This window comes from Teleopsis dalmanni, unplaced genomic scaffold (assembly GCF_002237135.1).
Source record: "Teleopsis dalmanni isolate 2A unplaced genomic scaffold, ASM223713v2 unscaffolded_contig_0928, whole genome shotgun sequence".
NCBI classification, from domain to species: Eukaryota; Metazoa; Arthropoda; class Insecta; order Diptera; family Diopsidae; genus Teleopsis; species Teleopsis dalmanni.
The window spans coordinates 1-10,883 of NW_024032310.1; the positions used below are offsets into that span (position 1 = coordinate 1).

At 33.5% G+C, this 10,883-nt stretch overlaps 2 protein-coding genes across 2 annotated transcripts; one reads left to right on the forward strand and one right to left on the reverse strand.

Annotated features, from left to right (window-relative positions):
* Nucleotides 1-80: 80 nt before the first annotated feature.
* LOC119663812 lies at nt 81-4,175 on the forward strand (the record flags this gene model as incomplete). Its single annotated transcript, XM_038073412.1, has 2 exons — nt 81-2,625; nt 4,157-4,175. Coding segments are annotated over 2 exons (2,564 nt in total), but the record flags the coding sequence as incomplete, so codon positions are not given.
* LOC119663811 (protein kinase C, eye isozyme-like) lies at nt 4,101-10,700 on the reverse strand. The gene is made up of 13 exons (XM_038073411.1): nt 10,356-10,700; nt 10,133-10,164; nt 9,798-9,992; nt 9,600-9,728; nt 9,368-9,524; nt 8,023-8,140; nt 7,855-7,965; nt 6,689-6,997; nt 5,455-5,546; nt 5,184-5,385; nt 4,939-5,127; nt 4,626-4,766; nt 4,101-4,335 (listed from the first exon to the last, which is right to left on the reverse strand). Exons 1-13 carry the CDS (start codon nt 10,553-10,555, stop codon nt 4,183-4,185), a joined length of 2,028 nt encoding a protein of 675 aa, XP_037929339.1. The 5' UTR covers nt 10,556-10,700; the 3' UTR covers nt 4,101-4,182.
* Between the last annotated feature and the right edge of the window lie 183 nt (nt 10,701-10,883).

Sequence of the window (10,883 nt, forward strand, 5' to 3'; positions counted from 1 at the left end):
TTTGGCGGACAAATTTGAAACACAATACCCAATAGGCGCTGCACTCATTAAATCATCGTTCTTTGTCGACGTCTTCTTAGGTGGAGCAGATTCCATTGATCAACTCACCAATATCAGACATCAGTTAACGGCCATTCTACAGAAGGGTTGCTTCGATCTTGACAAATGGCATTCAAACCATCATGACTTCATCAGCGATACTACAACAAAGAGTTTGAATCTTGATACAGATACAGTCACCAGCGCTCTAGGCATCAAGTGGCACCAAATGCAAGATGTTTTCCTATTTTCGTTTAATGCACAACCAGGTCATATTGTAACAAAACGCACCATCTTATCCCTTGCGTCTTCATTATTCGACCCGCTTGGATTACTAGCACCGATCATACTCGTAGCCAAAATTATGATGCAAGAATTGTGGCTTTTGCGTGTGGATTGGGACGAGTCAGTCCCTCAAAATCTTCACTCAGCTTGGAAAACATTTATTCAAGATCTTACAACGCTTTCATCGGTTAAGGTGCCGAGGTACTGCCTATCCATAAACTATCAACAGGTTGATGTACACGGTTTCTGTGACGCTTCAATACGCGCATATGGTTGCTGTATATTTCTCCGATCACAAAACACATCAGGTAAGGTAACGGTCAGGCTATTCACTGCAAAATCCCGTGTGGCACCTATAAAGCGGAAGTCGCTACCTAAACTAGAACTCTGTGGTGCCTTACTTCTTGCCAAACTGTATCAGAAGGTCCAACCAATATTTGCGCAATTTAAGGGTGAAACGTTTTTTTGGACTGATTCACAGATTGTATTACATTGGTTGAAGCAGCACTCATCAACCCTGTCTGCATTCGTTGGCAATCGAGTAGCGGAAATTCAAGATATTACCGCAAATGGGCAATGGAGACACGTTCCTACCCAATCCAACCCGGCAGATGTTGTGTCGCGCGGCTGTAACATCCGCCAATTATCAGAGTCTTGTTGGTTTACGGGGCCGGAATTTTTGTTACTCGCTGATAAATACTGGCCGCATTTGAAATGTCACAACCTGGATATGGAAGAAGTCAATAAAGAGACGCGAAAGGTTGTATTCGTTAACACAAATGAAGACAACTACGTATTACAGGTATTGTCAAGATATAGTTCATACACTAAGATGCTACGAGTAATAGCGCAGGTACAGCGTTTTTATCATGTAACCAAGAATAAATTGAAGAACGGAGAATGTACCCTCCAACCTATTCAGCTACAAAAGGCATTGCACTGTATTATTTGGGTCATCCAACAGCAATTCTTCGAAATTGATATACAACGCCTACAACGAGGGAACCCAGCCAAAGGTACATTAAAGCATCTAAATCCCTTCCTGGACAATGTATTCGGTTATCAATTACTAAAGGTGGGAGGTCGCCTCGAGCTGAGTGACATCTCAGTAGGCCAACGTCACCCTATTTTGTTGCCGAAGGGCTGTTATTTTGTGGAACTTTATGTTCGGCATATACACTTGTGCAACTATCATGCAGGCGCAAAAGCACTAATTGCCCTTACTCGACTAAACTTCTGGATAATTAATATTCGAGAAATTGCACGCCGAGTCGTGCACTCGTGTATTCACTGCGTGCGTTATAAACCCAAACTACTTAATCAAATGATGGGTAATCTCCCAATCGAACGCCTCACTCCAAGTCGTCCTTTCGCGCGTACTGCGGTAGATTTTTGCGGTCCGATATTAACGTATCTCCGAATTCGGGGACGGGTTCCATATAAGACCTATATAGCCGTGTTCGTTTGTTTGTCTACAAAGGCAGCTCATCTAGAAGCCGTGTCAGACTTATCTACGGAGGCATTTATTGCAGCACTGAAAAGGTTAATCGGTAGACGAGGGTTACCATCAGACATCTATTGCGACAACGCCACGAACTTCGTTGGGGCTAACAATAAACTAGCAGAGTTAAAAAGAATGTTTTTCGAGAAGTCTAATCAAGTGATGCTGCAGACCTTTTGCAGCAACCAATTCATAAATTTCAATTTTATACCGCCCCGAGCACCTCACTTTGGAGGTCTATGGGAAGCGGCTGTAAAAAGCGCGAAAGGCCATCTGTATCGAACACTATCAAATACTCGATTCACCTTTGAGGAGCTTGGAACAGCACTGATTGAAATCGAAGCTATCTTAAATTCGCGACCAATCACACCTCATTCTTGTGACCCGAGCGATTATGAAGCGCTAACGCCAGCACATTTTCTTATCGGTGGGCCGCTCAAAACTTTATCTGAACCAAGTCCTCAGTATGAATCTGCTTCATTAATTGATAAATGGTCTCGTATAACCGCAGTCAAACATCACTTCTGGCGCAGATGGTCTAGAGACTATCTGAATGAGCTGCAGATACGCACCAAATGGACAGAAGAACAATCTAACATCACCGAGGGGGCTCTGGTTTTAATCCATGAAGACAATATGCCTCCACAACGCTGGTTGATGGGCCGAATCGTGCATTGCATCAGGGGTCCAGATAATTTGGTTCGTGTTGTTGATGTGCAAACCCCAAAAGGAGTAATACGCCGTCCAATCCACAAACTCGCACTATTACCAATTGAAAATCCTTTCAAGGGGGGCGGGATGTTAGAGCGGTTAAAGTCAAATTGTTAATATTGTAGGATTCTGTAGAATTATTATAATTGATGTGTTATATGATTTATATATTATATTTTATTATATTTTAATCTATTTTAAATCATATATTGTATAATTAAATTATTATAATTAATATATTATATAATTCATATATAATATTTTATATGTTTAATATATATGGTTAATTAATTTATCTAACTAACCCTGTATAAGATGTAATCAAACCAACGGTTCTAAGTCTTGTTTTTATTGCCTTTTGTTTTTGCGCTCGAGATGAGCAATTTTTTTGTTATATTTTTTGGGCTGCAAGTAAACTCCGTTGGTTTGATTCTGTCTCTTGTTTTTCGATCGCGAACGTGTCAACACACGGGTACACATAAAAAAGTGATTAAACAATCAATAACCGAAATTGTATAAATTCAATTGTATAAATTAAATGAAATCAAAACCCAATTATAAAAACGTTTATAATTTACATTGTGTTAAAGAAATTGAAATAAAGATCATAAAATCCAATTATAAAAACGCTTATAATTTACAATAGCAATAACCAAATATAATAAAAACTATTTATAAATAGTATTATAAATATATATTATTATATTATGATTATGATTATTATATTATTGTATTATGATTATTATATTATATTATATCGTTTGATATATTATTATCGTATTATATCGCTTCTATAGTATCACTAACTAAAGACCGTTTTATTATTATTACTATACGGTCTTTGATGAGTTAGAAATGTCTTGAGATTATTCAACTCTATCTTCCATCTTCTATATACCATAGTCAAAACTTAATAATAAATTTTAAGCATTTTTGTTACTACACAAACGCACTGTTTTATTGATACAATCTCCACATAAATAATAATTTTAGAAGTTAATAAATATTATTGTTTTAATAATAATTAATCAAACTAAAAAATAATTAGTAACTTTCAATAATTTATTTTCCGTGGGTAATTTATTACTTCGCTTTATATATTTAAAATTAGTTTTGTGCATACAAACAATCTTCTGTAGTACATAAGACAACATCGTTGTTGTTGCAAAATTAGTTTCTGCAGTTGGATGGTTATAAGAATAAACAATGTGTCTCTGTCTTTCAACTCAAAATTTAAATGGGAGTGTATATTGCTTTTACTATTAAATTTATAATCATAAAAATATTTAAATCGGCTTCTACTATCATTTGAATCTCTCTACCACTTAGCTTCAATTAATATATATGATGCCATTAAAAAAAAATAATAAAAACAGAAATCACAAATGGCGAATAAATGTCTCGTTGTGATTCTTAAGGAAACTTTAGAACTCCTTTGCATATATATTCAATATTTCTTAACACTAATTTTTGTAAATGAATAAAAAATTAAAAAAGAAAATTAATCGTAAAATTAAATCTTACGAAACTTAAAAAATTAAAATAAATTAATAAACTTATTTATGTTAATTTATTATTGATTAAATTTATTTATTTAAATTCGATTAACGATAAATCTAGTACAATTTCGAGTTTCTAAGTTATTTTTAAATGATTGTTATAAATTCAGGATTCATATACGAAAATCCAATAAAATCATTTTGATCCAAATTCATCATAAATAATTTATCGGTTGGTGTTAGTTCAGGCTTTTCAACGGTGAAAGATTTATCAAAATGACGCAAATCCTTACGATGTTTCTGAAATAATATACAATAATAATAAATAATATTAAAAGTATTAAGTGTATAATCCAATTGTATATATAATGTGTATAAAATATACAGTACACACTCGAAAATGTGAATAATGGATGACATAAAAACTAGATTAAATGAACACTAATCTTCAGAGCTACTACTCCAAAGAGTATAAAAATTCTTAAATGTCAGCAGAAATGTTGTACTTAATTAGTTCACATACTTGAACGAGTACTATATATTAATCCATTGTTCTTATTTTGTGCCCTTTATAATAAATATTCACTTACAACTATAGGTATTATTGGTGGTTCCATGTCCTTATTCGCTGCTTGTTCCCAATCAATTGGAGCAAAGAACGGATGAGTTTCTATTTCGGAGCGGGCATATCGTCCGCCTCCCAAACGATTGTTAGACTTTTTAGCTAAGAACTAAAGATATATCAAGTAAACATATTAATTAAAATATCATTTATTAACAAAATAATAAAATGAATAACAAATATTCTGACATTATTAAAAAATACATTTTTTTTGCTAACTAATATAAAAAAATTTTAATGAAATTTAAAGATATAATAATGATAATATCATATTGCCTTACACTCGTAATAATATCCATTGCTTCTTGCGAGAAGTGTTTCGGGAAGATCGCTTTTTTCTCTTTAATGTTCTTGAAAATAATAGTATCATCATCACCATCAAATGGAGATTGGCCAGAGAGCATTTCGTATAATAAAACACCATAAGACCACCAATCCACAGTGTTGTTATATGGTTCATAACTTATAACCTATAGTGAAGTATTTATAATAAATTAATTTTATGAAGGAATTAAACTCGTCTTACTTCTGGTGCCATATAAAGTGGAGTACCACAGAAAGTTCTTGTAGTTTCTCTCTCATCGATAGCGTCTTTGCTTAAACCAAAATCTGCTAACTTAATGTGACCATCCATCTCTACAAGAACATTTTCTAATTTCAAATCTCGATAGATTATTTGATTTTCATGCAAAAAGAAAAGTGCCAAAGCGATTTCCACAGCATAAAAACTGGAATAGTAAAAGTTTTTAATTTAGTATAGATTACAGGAACTTAAAAAATAAAATAATAGTACTTACATAGCAACTGATTCTTTGAAACGTCCATATTGTTGCATATAAAATAGAAGATCCCCACCCTTACAATACTCCATGACGAAAAATAATCTATCCTGTATATGAAAAATATAATATATAATTTTAATTAATCATATTCTTATTCATTTTAAGCTTTTATAATTTTCTTCCTTCAATCAATATATGTACATTATGACATACATTGTGACCGAAAAGCTTTCGGAAATTCTCATTTAAAATTCGCGCGCTGTATATTTTTCGATATTTTAAGTTTATGTAGTTTGGCAGCACTGTCTTAATTACTATGCCAAAATGAGCCGGATCTGTCGGACAGTTCGTTTACGGCAGCTGTTGAAACCAGTTCACCTCAGTAGTGCGTTGCGAAAAAAACAATGGAAAAAAATATTGAACAAAGAGTTTGCATCAAATTTTGTTTTTCGAACGAAATTTCGTGTGCAGAATCGTTGCGAATGCTACAAAAGGCTTATGGGGAATCAGTTTTATCGAAAACTCAAGTTTATGAGTGGTACAAAGCCTTTCAGGACTGTCGTACGACCGTCGAAGACATGCCGCGTTCTGGACGACCTTCGACCTCTACCACCGACGAAAACATTGAAAAGGCAAAGGAAATCGTGTTCAAAAATCCTCATGTGAGTGTTAGAGAGATAGCACGAGAGCTAGGCATCGGTCGTGAGATGGCTCGTTTGATTTTGGTGGACAATTTGTGTATGCGACGTGTCAACGCCCGGCTTGTTCCGATTCACCTCAATTTGTTCAACATTATCAACGATTTTAAGGCCAAACATTCAATAAATACCATCGAACAGCCACCGTATTCACCTGATCTTGCACCGTGTGACTTTTTCCTGTTTCCCAACCTCAAATTACCACTCAGAGGAACGCGTTTTGAATCCATAGAAGACGTAAAACAGAATTCGCAGAGGGAACTCAAAGCCATACCGGAAAGCGCCTATAAAAAATGTTTTGATGATTGGAAGAAACGTTGGCATTTGTGTATCGCTTCTAATGGAGCATATTTTGAAGGAGATAAAATAAATATTGATGAAGATTAAGAATTTTGCGTTTTATTTATGTGACCGGAAACTTTTCGGTCACAATGTACTATATAAAGAAAGGTCTTCATTATCCTTATATTTTTTAAGTTGCTACCACTACTAAGAATCCAACGAAACTCACCATAGTTCGCTATTACTCTCCATAATTCAACAAAACTCACCATAGTTTGAAAGCAAGAATGTAGAGATACCAAAAATGGTGATCTTCCCGATAAGGCCAATACTTGTTTCTCTGTCATTGGCAAATCCATATCATCTGTTTGCAATATGACGTCTTTACGTAGAACCTTTATAGCGTACAGTTCATCAGTTCCACGACGTTCGCCTAAAAGTACTTTGCCGAATGAACCCTTGCCGAGAACTTTGATGAAATTAAAGTCGGCCGCACGTATCATATCACGTTTGCTCATATTATGAGGTACATTCTTACTATCCATGCGACGTCTACGAGACATCGACTTAGTTTCACGCTAAAATGTAAATATATAGAAATATATTATTTATGCAGACTAACATTATATATTTTTTTAAGTACAATATTAAGTACAGATCTAATTTTTTATCAAGAAGCCTATGTTTTTATATTTGAGTCTATATTTAACTACATTAGAAAAATAGCTTCCAACTCATATGTAGGTCGCACTCATAGAGATATGGAACTTCGTTGGAGCTATTTCAATACAACCGTGTTATTGGTTTACGACTTATTTATTTATAGCTTTTGTGTACAAAAAAGTGCGACTTTAAACATTTGACTGCATATTAAAAACGGTACAAGAATTTGAAGATTAAAATATATTTGATTGAGATATTTGTATCTAGCCATCTTTAATATAGTTTTAAAGCTGCGGTTATGCTAGACTATGGTCCAAAGGTGCCATATGTAACTCAAGGTACCGTAAGTGCAAGTAATCTCTGTTTAGAAGCTTCTCTAATAAATCCAACTCATAGATGCATTTCAGACTAATCAGCCTGCTCGATAATCTCCGTATCGTTTTCATAAATGGTTATAATAATATAAGACATAGCGTAAAGCAAGACACCTATAGTTTAAGGGCACTTAATGGAATGACATAGGTTCACAAACAGAATAGAAAGAGAACATTATTAACAAAGGTTAAGACCGCTTACTGGCCATTATACTGATGATAATAGTGTGCGAAGTCACTGGATGATTTCGATAAATCAAAATATGAAAAAATGAAACCATAACGACTTCACAAAATGAAACTACGAACCCTTTTTTACAACAATTATCCTCATTTGATTCACACAATAAGCTTTATAATTTAAACAAATTGAATGTAATAATAATTTATATACTTACTCGAACTTCATCTCTTAATTGATTGATATCATTTATAGGGTCACTGCAAGGTATGTTGTAGTGTTCTCCTTCGACTGCCGATAAAAACTTATACCAACCATCAATTGGACCCTAAAAGAATTATATTTTTAAGATCACTGTTGTTACTTTTATATAAAATACTGATACCTTCTTTATTTCGTCCATGCTGAATGAAAATGAACCCATGAAATCATTGCGAGAGGTACGATCCCAATCCCAGACTTCAATCAAAAGACGTTTATCTCGATCTTGGGGAGTTAAATCACTATTGGAAGTTGTTTAAGCATAAAGTGGGAAAGATTAGTGTTCATATGTACTACAATTTATCAGCGTCAGTAAATAAAATAAGTGAATAACAGAACTAGAGTAATAAAAAAGATGAATAGATGGTGTGAATAATAATCTATGAAGAATAGGTAAAAATATAATAGACAAGAACAATAAAATCGACAAGAATCGCAGGCTATCAACAAGCTGAGCGGATTCAAGGATTATTATGACAAGCATGGAATTGATGATATATCCTTAACGTAATGCTTATGGATAAATTAACAGTATTTAGATTGTATATTGATCTATGAAGAATATGAAAAAATAGAATAGAAAAGAAGTAAAAATTGTTAAGAATCCAGTTCTAGCGGATTCAACAATTGTTATGCTAAGCAGGGAGATAATGACATGCCCCTAAATTAATGCTTACAATGAATTAACAATATTAGAATAGAATAGATACTGTGAATCATGATACGAGTATATAAAGAATAGGCAAAAATAGAATAGAAAGAAAATAAAAAATCGACAAAAATCGACAAGAAAGAATCGAAGGCTATTAATAAGTTTAATGGATTCAAGGCTTGCTTTGCCAAGCATGGAGATGATAATGTATCCTTATAGTAATGGTTATAGATAAATCAAAAATATTAGAAAAGATTAGGTAAAATAAATAATAATCTATGAATAAAAGGTAAAAATAGAATAGAAAAAAGCAAAAAATTGACAAGAATCGACAAAAATCGAAGGCTATCAACAAGTTTAGTGGATTCAAGTATTGTTATGCCAAGCATGGAAAAAATGATGTAATATAATACTTACAGATAAATTAATAATATTAAAAATTAATATATAATAAAAATAATCATAATAAATTAGTTGTTTTAGAATTTATTGCTTTAATGTCCAAATTCTATTTGTATACTTTTGAACGAGCTATTTCGTCAATGTTAAATAATGCACAATGTGTCAAATGAGTTCTTCAGTACCTTGAAAATGAATATATCGGTGACAATATATCGGTGACAATATATCGCTGACAATATATCGCTGACAATATATCGGTGACAATAATATATACTTTTTAAAACTTATATAAAATATTATATATTATTTAACAATAACATTTAATTTAACAGTCTGCTTAAAAATATATATTATTTGTGATAATTTTATGGCACATAAATTCAAATCATGGAGATATTTAATCTTCTTTACTTACAAAGTGATGACTTCATTAAAAACTGGATTCAAATTTTTTTGAATTGTTTTGGTCTTCTTTTTAGTTTTGCCACTGCGATCAGGATACAATACCACAGCAACATATGGGTCACTGAACCCATTAGTATCCATTGGTAGTAGATTAGCCGCCTCTTTAACTATAAAGAAATACATTTTTTTTATTGATTATAAACAATAAGAAGTTGTAACATTATTATTCAGATATTGCTTACTATCAACTTTAAGTTGAGTTCCTTTTAGCTCCACAAATAACAACAATTTGCCACGAATTTCACTTATGTCAGCACCGCACATTGGAGGCACTTTATCCTTGCATGTAGCATGAACATTGAGATTGCAGTCTGTTAAGCGAGAACCAAAAATGCTTACCTCACATATTTTTGTTTTGAATATTCCGACACCCTACTTACTATCGCATTTCATACCCTGGTGGGCAATGCCATGCAGCAATAATCCACAATCGTCACAGAATGTTGCAGTGGAATAGGTTGTGGAAACCCAAGCATGCTTGACTTTTGCGCAATCGGCATCGAAATCTGTTTCACCGCCAGGACAACGGAACACCACGTGGTCGCAGCATTTCTGATGAATATTGAAGCGACATTCTGTAACGAAAACGATACACAATAAAGATAAACGCTTTATGGATGTGTTTAAATTATGGATGCGTGCAAATAAGAAAATAGATTCGCTAACTCCCTAATTTGCATACAAATGCACAACGTGGCGTATACGTATCGCTTACCTTCACACTGGTAACCTTGTTTGCCAAAGCCCCTACGGTGCAAAGCAGAACAGCAGAAAAGCAGAAAAGCAGCATAGAAAGAGATAGATATACGTGTGTAAGTGCAGTGAAAAATAAATTACTAATTGAATTAGTGTTTTTTTTACACTATTTCTTTTTTTTTTGTTTGTTATGCAACGAAAATAAGAAACGAAAATTTTTTATAAATTTTTACAAAACCGACCAGATGAAGTCCTTGCAGTGTCCACAATAAGTTGGTTGCTTGAAGAAACGCACGGCAAATTTATGATCCTTAACAAATCTGATTCCTTTGCGCTTCAGAGCGCCTTTACGTAAACGATTTTTCATAAAATTTGTTATGTTGGCATCACCAGTGATTTCTGCGATATTCACCGGTGGTGCTTCTACAGCTGCAGCTGCCATAATGCTATCCTCACCAGGTTCTAAGCACTTTCAAATGAAGTCCTTAAAAAGTTTGATTTATTAATTTTCTTTTCTCTATTTTTATTTTATTATTAAGTGTTCTTTTTATAACAACTGCTCCCGTTGAAATGCTCGTTAGAACTGCAGAACGGCGCTATTAATTTTTCATGTTAGCCTCAGTGTGGAAACCATAAAAGTGCTCGAGAATTTTTAGTGAAAGTTTAAGGTAAGTGTTCTTTTAGCTCTAATAGGGGTTAAAATATTTGTCCAAATGGTCAATGACCACAAAACGAAAAGAAAGCTGCGTGCCTTTCTCCTTGAGTTGTCA